Source organism: Diabrotica undecimpunctata, chromosome 3 (genome assembly GCF_040954645.1).
Source record: "Diabrotica undecimpunctata isolate CICGRU chromosome 3, icDiaUnde3, whole genome shotgun sequence".
NCBI lineage: Eukaryota > Metazoa > Arthropoda > Insecta > Coleoptera > Chrysomelidae > Diabrotica > Diabrotica undecimpunctata.
The window spans coordinates 93,898,769-93,911,011 of NC_092805.1; the positions used below are offsets into that span (position 1 = coordinate 93,898,769).

General features: G+C 32.4%; 1 protein-coding gene across 1 annotated transcript in view; it reads left to right on the top strand.

Annotated features, from left to right (window-relative positions):
* Window positions 1-346: 346 nt before the first annotated feature.
* Window positions 347-12,243, top strand: part of LOC140437068 (uncharacterized) — a 30,678-nt gene continuing 18,781 nt past the window's right edge. The window contains exon 1 of the mRNA XM_072526319.1: window positions 347-638. Within this exon, the coding sequence (XP_072382420.1) occupies window positions 456-638 (183 nt within the window). The 5' untranslated portion in view covers window positions 347-455. The remainder of the gene's footprint in view (window positions 639-12,243) is intronic.

Below are 12,243 nucleotides of genomic sequence, written 5' to 3' on the forward strand. Positions count from 1 at the left end.
GATTCAATATTATTTTAATTTCAGAATTTTTACTAAAAGGTAAACATTCACTTTCAAAATTTCCAAAATAAACAAAATATATACTAAGCAGGTATTATTTGAATATATTGCATAAAGCCTTGAATGCCTCTTGATAATATCTATTGATTTTGGAAAACAATAGCTGAAGATATAACCCTCATTAAATATGCGTAATGGTTTTCTTTATATTTATGATAAACAACATGAAAAAGGAAGTCTTTTTAGGATTATCCTCTAATGAGTTTTTAAATATTTTTATTTAATCTTGCATACCACAAGTAGGAGGAGTAAAATACAAATTATTGATTTAAATAGGAACCGCAGAGGCCTTAACGATCAGTTATTTGGGTTTTTTAACAAGAACTAAAAACTTTAAGCAGCAGTTGGTGTTTTAATAGTGGGCTTCAGTGGTTGTTTTTTTTTAATTGTTTAATATGGCATCCAGTATTTCTTTACCTATGAAGTTATCTGATCAATCAAATAAACGCAAAAGGGAAGCTACAGAGGACAGATATTCTGTTTCTTTAAATGCTGTAGATGAAGGCATGTCCAGTAGCGATAATTCAGATACCGGAAGTTTAGATAGAACTACAAGAGTGCAAAATGAACTTTATAAGGTAATTAATCATTCATGCTTTCCATATTTAACTATGTATGTTAAAACTTAAATTGTTTGGAAACTATTTTTTGTGAAATTTTTATACTAACTATATTAATTTTATAGTGAATAAATCACAATTTTAATTAAAAATACTTTTATATTTAAAGTTTTTATTTCCACTTCGGAAATCGTTCTTAAAATACAAATAATACAACTTATTTGTGACGATTGGACGATTTAATTGGATGATACTTCATTTGAATCCTTACAAACAACTGAATAAATACGGATAGCACTTGACATATTACATAATCATTTCTCTTCTACCGTTATGTGCCGAGGAAGGTGGTTCTAACTTTTGATAAATTTTCTCTTTATTATTTTCTAGTTTCCTCCATTTGTGTTGCGACTTGCCAAGATTTGTCCTTATTTTGTAATTTCTCTGTTATGTCGCTGTTCCACGCTTTTATTGGTCAGCCTTTGCTGGTTTCTCTGTTGGCTTAGCTTTCCACATTCTTTTCACTTGCCTGTTATTGTTCGTTCGTCTTATTTGACCGAACCACGCTATGTCAAGTAACGATTTAATTTTAGGTCTGTTTCTTATTTCTTTATTTTTGAGTCTGGATATCCTTCTTGTCCTTACCATTCTTCTGAAGTTTTCATCTCTGCTGCTTGTATCCTACCGAAAGTTTAGATAGGACTTCAGGAATGCAAAATGAAATTTTTAAGGTAATTAATCACTTATGCTTTTCATATTAATTTATATACGTTAAATTGCTTTCTAGTGTTTTAAAACTATTTTCATTCGAAATAAACCACAATTTTAATTAAAAATACTCTATATTTGACATTTACCTTAAAATACAAGTTAAACAACTTGTTTTGTTACTTGTTTCTATACATTTAAAAAAAAAAAAGAAAATGTCAGTATTATTAAGTTGTGCTCCTGGGACGATTTAAATTGGATAATAGTTTATTCACAATATCATTTGACATACAAACATAATCGTTCCATTTCTACCGTTTGGTGTCGAGGGCGGTGATTCTAGTTTTGATGAATTTTCTCCATTCTTTTTAGGTTTTCTCCATTTTTGTTGTTTCTTGTCAAGATTTGTCCTTATTTTGTAATATCTCTGCTATATCGCAGTTCCATTCTTTTATTGGTCTGCTTTCTGTTTTTTTTTTATTAGTTTAGCTTCTCACACTCTTTTCACTTACCTGTTGCTGGTCATTCGTGTTATATGACTGACCAAACCGTGCTTATTTTTTCTCCTTGATTATGTCAAGTAACGATTTAATTTTAAGTCTGTTTCTTATTTCTTTATTTTTGAGTCTGTCTGTCCTTCTTGTCCATATCGTTTTTCTGAGGTATTTCATCTCTGCTGCTTGTATCCTACTCTGATATCTTCTAATTGAGATCCAGTTTTCTGTTTTGTATTTAGAGTAGGACCCTTAAGCTACCGGGGATAAGTTAACCTACGCCATATTTTTTCACCAATTTTTTACTAATTTATTACTACACTAATAATTTTTCACTGCCAAACCACCCTTAACGGAAGCGATTCTACTGGCTTAAGGTTCAAGCAAGCAAATTAAAAAAAAAATTTGCCTACATCATATTTTTTTACCCATTTTTCACTAATTTATTACTCATTCGATATTTTTTTAACCCCAAACCTACCCCTAATGGGAGCGATTCCGCTCGCTTTATATTCAAGCTAGCAGAATTTCAAAAAAATACATTTATGATATAACAGTGTTTTGCTAGGTCTTTACGAATTTATTGCCACCCTAGTAATTATTTACCCCTACGGAAAATCAATAATTCTGTTGGTTAAAATTTAAGGTGAAAAAAATATTCTTTTACAATTTCAGTGTCCTGTACTTATAATTAAAATAAAAAAGTGTTCTGTTAAGTTTTTACTAAACTTCGACCACCCTTATAATTTTTCACCCCTAAATCAATCTTATTTGGAAAAATTTCCGCTAGTTTAATATTCGAGCCAGCGGAATAATTTTGAAATACCAGTGTTCCGCTAGCTTTTTACGAATTTATTACAACCCTAGTATGTTTCACCCCTTAACTAACCCATTTAATACTCTAATACTATGTTAATTTTTGCATATAACCAACTGACAATAAATGTAATATCGTCATAAAATTAAAATATAAATATTTAAATTTTTGAAATGCTGCTAATAATCTAAACTAGCTGTTTTGACCAACCTGTAATTTCCGTCTGATTTGAATATTCTTAAAATATTTATCTCATAAAATATTTTCCAAGTTATATAAATTCTTTATGCTATACAACTAATCTAAACAGTATATTTTGACCAGTCTTTAATAGTTTTCTTATTTGAATAATATTAAAATATTCAATATCTAAACTATTTTTCAAATTTTCAGGTACCTAAACCTTTTAATCTTTTAACAATAGGTACACAGGTATCTCGATCCGACTTTTACAATTAGCTAAGTAATGTAATACACCTAATACAATTATTGCAATTTGAATATTTCTTACCTGATTATTATTCTGTGAAATATAACATTTCCGTTCTATTTATTAAAACACAACTTACTTTCAGTTATTTTATATTCATAAAAGGGTAGTCATGATTCGAATCTGAGTCAATTTTATAAAAGTTAAAATTTATAATTTTTGTAATAAAATATTTTCATATTTTCAATATTTAAACATTTAAAAAATATATATTATTTAGCACAGAGTAACATTTCAGAATGCTTTCCTATTACTCGAGAAAAAAATGACTTGTAAGAATACACTCCGCCAAAAAAGTATTGCATCACCTATGAAACTGCAAATTTTGTATTAAAAATAATTTAAAACATGGATTTTTTACTGCTGTTTTTTTTTGTTTTATAAGTGCGTAACAAGTATTAAAATAAAAATGCAGAATGTACGAAAAACAAGGGTTTTATTTAATTTATTTCATAAATTAGAAGTAAGCGCACAAACAGCATTGAATAAAAAAAAATAAAAATCAAAAGTAATCATAATTTAGTAAGACGTATTGCCTCCTCTAGCTCTTATAACATCTAGACAACGTTGTGGGATGCTTCCAAATAATCTTCTTAGATAATCTTGATCGATATTATCCCATTCTACGGTTAACAACCGTTGCAGGTCCTGAAGATTAGCTGGCGTCACATTACCTTCTGTAAAGATGGTCCCAAACATATTCTATTGGATTTAAGTCCGGGTTGTGCGCTGGCTAATTCAAAACTTGTAAATTTACCTCTTGAAGGTACTCGGTAACGATTCTTGTGACGTGTGGGCGTGTATTGTCATACATTAAAACAAAGTCATTACCAATAAATGGGGCGTAAGGAACAACATGTATCTCCAAAATGTCTCTAATGTACCTATCAGCAGTTAAGGATCGTCCATCTAGCTGTACCAATTCGGTTTGACCCCTAAGAGATATTCCGTCCCAGAGCATAATAGATCCCCCTCCAAAGTTTGTCGCCGGTCTTAGGTTGCAATTGAAAATAACGCCCGCCATCTCGTCTATAAACTGATATTCTTCGATCCGAAGTGTTTAAAATTTTGACTCATCCGTAAAGAGTATGTTATCCCATTCGTCGATATTTCAGTTTACGTGCTCTCTTGCAAATGTTAGACCTGCTATACGGTGTTCCCTTGTAAGTCTCGGGGCAGTGGCAGCTACTCTGGCCCTAATTCCAGACTGTCTTAAGATGTGCCTAACAGTTTTTGAAGACATTTCTAGTCTCGGCTAAGTCATGTTGAAGTTGACTTGCAGTCACATGTCTTCGACGCAAACCCTGAAGGACTAAAAATCTATTGTCCACATGCGTAGTTGCTCTTTGCCGACCTGTTACAGCTCGTCTTTCATAAAGACCAGTCTCTCGGTACCTTACTACCACTCGTGATACTGTCGACTGATTTACACCCACTAAATTTGCCGCATATCTCTGACTCCTTCCATCTTCAATGAAAGAAATTATTCTAACCACTTTACCTCTCGTTAGATTTAAATTTATATTGTCACGACCTTCCATATTCAATATTTAATACGAAATTTTAAATTAAACGCAAACTGTATACTTTTTACAAAAGTAAAATAAAGACTGATAATATAAAAACCAGACAAAATAGCAATTCACTTTTTTTTCTTCTTAAACAGTAAGCTGTATTTACAAATTTCTTTTTTATATTATTTATTCTAGCCTTAATATTGTTAAGGGCCAGAAAGGAATAATTTAAATTAACCACATGCTGTCAGAAATATTTGTAATTTTATAAGTGATGCGATACTTTTTTGGCGGAGTATATACTTTTAGTTGCTTCTAGCAGATCTTCACTTACTTATTTCTTGACTGAGATTCTCTTCATTTATGTTGATACCATGCTCGTTCAGATGTGCGTTCTTAGAAGTATAAGTAATTTTCTTAATTAGTAGGTTCTTCTGAAGTATCAGGAAGATTTTTATAAGGATCCTTTACCCTTAATCGAAAAAAAAAACAGTGCAAAAGCGCTGGATATTTGCTTTTTCCTTAGTCCATTCTGAACTGGGATTTGCCGGTAAAGCTGAAACTTGGTAAATTGGGAGGCTCATCGTAGTATTTTTAAGAATAAATTTATCGACATCAATGCAACCTTCTACGATCTTACCAGCCATTTTCTTTTTCCATTTTCTCTCTCAATCGGGCTAGGGAACAGCTATATGAAGTGGATCTATAATAGTTTTTATACACTTTGACACACAGTGTCAAAATGCACTGTAGATAGGGAGGGTGCAAAGCTTCTTAGAAGCCAAGCAATGCAATACATTTCAGGTGTTGCAACCTATTTAGCTTTTTCATTTTATCCAAATATTTTTCCTCTTAGTTAAGGATAAACCCAATTAAATTTGGGGTCAACAGATTTTGTGCATTCTTTCATGTTCTTAAGCATTTCATTTTTTTTGAGTCTAATGGAATTGAAACTTATTACGTATATTTTTCCTTATTAACGAACGTTGACGTTTGTTATATTCAATACGTTTTTTTTCTGGGGAAGAGTTTCGAATTTTAATACGAAAGGTTTTTTTTCTGGGGAAGAGTTTCTAATTTTAATACGAAAGGTCGTTTTAATTCTCATATTTTTATGCTTCTTTGATTAAAGGAAAAAAAGTCTTGAGGTTTAGTACATAGCTTCCTCTTGGTGCTTAATTTAAGAATTCTGTCGGGTCCTTCGATACCCTATTGTATCGGTTAATTATTCCTTCCAATTTAGGTAGTTCTTTCTATAATAATAGGTATAAACGATTTCTTAATATTTTTCGAGAAACAATGAGCACCTTTGCAGCCAAACATGACTTAACCGTGCTAAACACATTTTACAAACTACCACCTAGACTCCTGTATACGTGAAAATCACCTAAAGCCAACGAAGAAAACGTTATTATAAGAAACCAAATAGACTATATACTTGTTAACAACAGATATCAAAAAAGTTTCAACAATGTTTAAACCTACCCAGGTGCTGATATTTAATCTGACCACAATCCTTTAGTGGGCGTGTATAGAACCAAGTTGAAGAAAACGCGCGCAAAAACTATAAAAAATATGACATGAGAAAACTGAAATGTAGTGAAGTAAAAAAAATAATCAGCAAAACAATACATAGAAAATTCAAAGAAATCGATAAAAGGAAAGCACAGAAGATGAGATAGAATCCCTTAATAAAACGATAGACGACAATAAAAACAATTTTATGAAGAACGAAGAAGGTAAGAATAAGACATGGATGACGACAGAGATTCTGCAGCTGATGAAAGAAAGAAGGAAAAACAAAAATAATAACTCTATGTATAAAACATTACAACGAGATTTACAAGAAATATCAGAGAAGCCAAACAGAAAGAACTGAAGAAAAAATGCCAAGAGATCAAAATTCTACACAGTAAATATGACGACTTCAACGTGCATAAAAAGGTAAGAGAAATTACAAGTAAATGTAATAACAGAAGAGTAAGTACATTTGTTAATGACAACGAAGAGGTAATCGTGGACAAAGAGAGTATTGATAATACATGGAAAAATTACATACGAAATTTATTTTTTGATGAGAGGGAGAACCAATCCCCAATACCTACGAAAACAGGACTACCTGTACTAATGGCAGAAATAAAAGCAGCCATAATATAACTAAAAGAAGGAAGAGCTCCGGGACCAGACAGAGTACAGTCTGAATTTCTTAAACTTCTTAATGATGAATCTTTAATAATATTTAAAATCTGAAATCTTCAATAATATTTATGACACAGGCAATGTTCCAGAAGATTGGCTACTTTCAGAATTTATCACATTACCAAAGAAACAAGGAGCGAAAAAGTGCGGAGAATATAGACTAATAAGTCTAATCAGCCATTCACTAATATACAAGCTATGCGAAGAGAGAATACAAGACACACAATTTGGATTTATGAAAGGCGTAGGTACGAGAGATGCACTGTTTAGTCTACAGATATTATTCCAAAGATGCAGAGATATGATCTGCGATATCTATACCTGCTTTGAGAACTAACAAAAAGCATTTGACACAGTTCAACACCAAAAAATGATGGATGTTCTAACAAACGCCCAAATAGATGATAAAGAATGGCGTATAATACAAAATTTATACTGGAACCAATCGGCCACAATAAGAACAAATCTTGGAGACGAAAAGACGGAAACAATCCATATTCTGCGAAGCGTTAGACAAGGATGTATACTTTCACCTATATTATTCAACTATATTCAGAGGAAATATTTAGTGAAGCCTTGGAAAATTGCGAACATGGAATCCTTTTAAATGGAGAACGCCTAAACAACATCCGCTATGCAGCTGACACCGTTATTATTGCAGATAGTTTAAACAGTATACAGCAACTAATAAACAAAGTAAATGAAGTAACTGAAAGATTTAAATTGCAAGTAAAGATATCAAAAATTACAGTCGGTTCACAATTTGTTGATAGCTCACTACAAGTTTAACCCTATAATCTATATCTATTATAATCTATTTCTAATGAGTGTAGAGTAATAAAATCTCATGAAGTATTCAAAAGCGCTACAGGGTAATCCGTCAATAATCCGTCAATAAATTCCGTCCGCATTGCAAAATTCTGTCGTTTCATAAAGAGCAGGTAGGTATCACCCTGTTTTAAGGGATTAGTCCATTGTTATCGACAGATAAACACTGAGCCAGAGGCGCGCTAGTGGGTTAATTGACAAAAGAATATGCATTCTTAAAAATCATATTAAAGGAAATAAAAATGTAATACAGCAGAACAGTGTTATTAAAAAAATATAAAATGTAACAATAAAATATATACGAACCGAAATCAGGAAATACTCACAAACACACACGAATGAACTTTACATATTGAAACACTTGTGGGGAGTTTAAATCAATTTATTCACAAAAACTACAAAAACTTTACTGGATACGTTATTACAATTCTACATCACTATAGTCTTCATCCGAAGAACTGTCATCATCCCCTGGTGTTATAATTATAGGGTCAACCACCTGATCGACCAAGTTGTCCAGTTCCCACATTTTATTTTCCTCTTTTAAAACATGCTGGATTGCTTTTTGCCAGTTTTCTGATGTGATTTCCATAATGGCTTGATAAAACAATACCTTGACATCTTTCATTTTAAATGTGGTATTGTGCCTTGCAACATATCCTTTAACTTGTGCCCATATAAGTTCTATGGGATTTAATTCGCAATGATATGGCGGTAGGCGTAGCACAGTTACTTTATACTTTTCTGCTACATCTTCTACGGCATATTTTATGAAGCGGGATTTATGTTGTTTTACTACGGCTAGTAGTTCCTTCTTTATTGAATTCGTCTCAAACTGAATACCTTTATTTGACAGCCAGTTAATAATTTCTTGCTTTCTCCAAGCTGAAGTTGGTACCTTCTCTATGCGCCTTGAATGGTAGCTTGCATTATCCATAACCACGACCGAATCAGCTGGAAGAAATTTTAACATTTCCCCGAAGTAGTCTTCGAAGACATCCGAATTCATGTCCTCATGATAATCTCCCGTCCGACACGACTCAAAGCTTAACAAACCTTCTTTTAAAAATCCTTCTTCGCTTCCAATGTGAGCAATTATAAGCCTCTTCCCTTTTCCCGAAGGCACTTTAATACCCGTCGAAAGGCCTTCTATGAAAGCTTGGCGAGCACTTGTTACATTTTTATCTTGCCACATTTTTTGGACTATATAACCTTCGTTTATCCACGTCTCATCAAGATAAAAAATTTTCTTGTGCTCTCTGCGGTACTGTTTTATAGTTCTCAAATATTTTCGTCTCCAGCAAATGATTTCATCACTTTCCAGTAATAGTGTCTTTCGATTGTGCTTTTCCCAGGAAAAATTCATACTTTTTAAAGTTTTCCATAAAAGTTTTCTGGATATCAAAGGAATATCGTTATCTTGGCTTATCTCCATTAGTATTTTGTCAAGGGTGGGTATTTCCTTTTTAAAATAAAACGAATGAACTTTTCTTCGAATGTCACGTTTGGTGTCTTCACCTAAGATTTTTATTGGTCTTCCTGATTTTCTCTTGCATGGACTTAACTGGCCTGATATCTTTCTTTCTCGCAATAATTTAAAAATCGTGGACTGTCCAATTCCAGTCATTCGGGCACATCGCTCAACACTTTCTTGCACAGACAAACTAGGGTGATCGTGTTTTATGCAATCATATACATTTAAAATTATAACTTTTTCACTAACAGATAGCGGAGAATTTTTTACACCTCTTTTCTTTGGAGTAAATGTCGCCATTTTATAACTTTTTCACTATTTCTATATCACAATATTACTGTACGTTTAATTGGTGTAGTAACAATTACTAACTCGAATGTCGAATGTCGAATGATAATAATAAAATAAAAGAGGGATTATAATGAAAGTGTAAGTAAAACCTCATTACGCGTTATTAGTCTTCATGTTGATTTATTTTAGTTCTTAGTAATATTAGGAGGTGCGTCATACCCTTATCAGTTTCTTCTAATGCTTTTATTCGTTCAGTAAGGAAGTGAATTTGTTTTTATAAATAAAAATGTAATTAGCTTTAATGACCATATAATGGAATACGAGTTTGAAGAATAAGTTAATCGAAAAATTAAATAAAATTGGTTATCACAAAATATCCAAAATATGATATTTTGAGGTACATCAATTTTTGACGACGAAGTTGACATCCGTCCATTTGCCTACGCCCATGACGACACCGAAATTCAGGCAAATTTTATGACACTTCATGATTTATTACTCTACACTCATTTGAAACCAATTATAATTAGAAAATTGAAATACAGAGAGGATAGGCAATACGATATAATAGTAAAAACCAAAATAAAACTGACGGTTTAAGACGTTTTCGACTAACCCACCTTATATCTGAAGGAATACAATACCTTTTAATCCTATTACGGGAGTATTTTGAATGGTTAGAGATGAACGACCAGTGTCGTAGAGTATATGATTGAAACATTTATTTGAACTAAATAAATATATTTTTTTAAATTATACTTATGTAAATTGTATTTTTTAATAAAACTTATTTTATTCAAAAATAAAAAGTTTCTTGCCATTTGTAAAAGATACATTTATTTAATTGAGGAAAAAGGCGCCAAATGTCGCCTGGCAAAATTTCCAATGTGTTTTAAATGTATCCATTATTTTCGAATCCGGAGAAAACTAATAAATATTTTTGAAAAGTTTTAACCGAAGAATGAAAGATAACATTATTACTCAGGGCAGAAAGTGCCTGAAAACTTCTACAATGTTTATTTTAATATGTTATGTAACAGGGGTGAAAATAAAAGAGAAAATATAGTATAATTTTTAATTGAAAATATTGCATGCAAAAGAAACTTTTTATTTATTCTAAAAAATATTTCATTCTGCCTTTAAATTTTTCAAAAATGCTGTTTAGTTTTCTCAGGATTTGAAAAAAAAATGGATACGTTTAAAACACATTGAACATTTTGACAGGCGACATTTTGCTCCTTTCCCCTTTAATACCTTACGATTACAACTATTATTACTTACCTTATATAATTACGATTAGAAAACTATTCAAATTCAAAATAAATAGGATCAACTTCGGAATCCGAGTCATCTTGAGGATTAATAATTAGCGGTTATGTCTCTACGGTCGCATCAATTATGTTATAAAGATCCCACATTTTTTGTTCTTCTTCTATTACATGCCTTACTGCATCTTTCCAGTTTTGTTCTGTAATATGTTGTAAAGACCCGTATAACAATTCACGTAGAGCTTGTATTTTATATAACGTATTTTTTCTAGCTACATAACTTTTCATTTGTGCCCAAATGAGTTCAATTGGATTTATTTCGCAGTGGTAGGAAGTCTAAGGACTGTAATGTTTCGCCTTTCCGCACTTTTGTCAACTACGTATTCCTTGAATTTTGATTTGTGTTGCCGGGCAATTTTTAGGAGTTCTGCTTTTACCATTCCATCTTCGTAAGGCAGATACTTATTCCGCAGCCAGTCAAGTATATCCTGTTTCTTCAACGCAGTCATTGGAAGTCTTTCTACTAGTCGTGAATGAAAAGGTGCATTATCTAATACTATAATTGAATTTGGTGGTATGTGTTCAATCATCTGGTCTAAATACTCTTCGAAAACATCAGCTGTCATCTCCTCGTGATAGTCTTTTGTGCTTTTGGACTGAAATTCCAACAAACCATGCTTAACAAATCCTTCTTCACTGCCAATGTGAGAAATTATTAATCTACTGCCTTTACCAGAAGGTGGGGAGATACCAGTAGACCAACCTTCCATAAAGGCTTGCGCCTGGAGCTTATTATATTTTTATCTGATCAAATTTTTTTTAGAGTATGACCTGAGTTTACCCACATTTCATCCTGGTAGAAGATGGGCCTTTCTTCAGCCCGGAATTTTCGTATGGATCTTAGATAATTTTTTCTCCAACGTATTATCTCCTCCCGGTCAATCAAAAGTGATTTTCGGTCTGATTTCTCCCACCGGAAATTTAATGCTTTTAAAACTTGCCACAATTTAGTTCGTCCGATATGAGGCAAATCCGGGTCGTCTCTAACTTCTTGTAAAATTTTGTTTAGGTTTGGTATTTCTTTTTTGAAAAAAAATCCATGAATTTTCCTTCGAATACCATTTTTGGCAAATTCGTCAATTTCAATAGGCTTTTTCCCTCTCTTTAAGTGTTCGTTTGTGTTTGGGTTAGCTATACCGTGTTTTTTTCTTTCTAATAGGAACCTATATATAGTTGACTCTCCTACGCCAGTCATGTTGGCACAACTTTCGACTATGTTGCGAACAGTGTTTGTGGGATTCTGAGAAATCAGAGCATCGTGAACATTCAGGACAATAGTCTTCTCTCTTGGTGAGTAGACAGACTTACTGACTGTACGCAACAGTACCGGTGTAAAACTTGATGATGTTAATGATGAAGCCATCACAAACAATATAACAAAACGAGCACGAGCGAAAGGTACGTATATGTTCGTAGGTATATGGAATAAAAAATCACTAACGCACTGCATATAATTCGCAAAAGAAATATTCGAGACGCT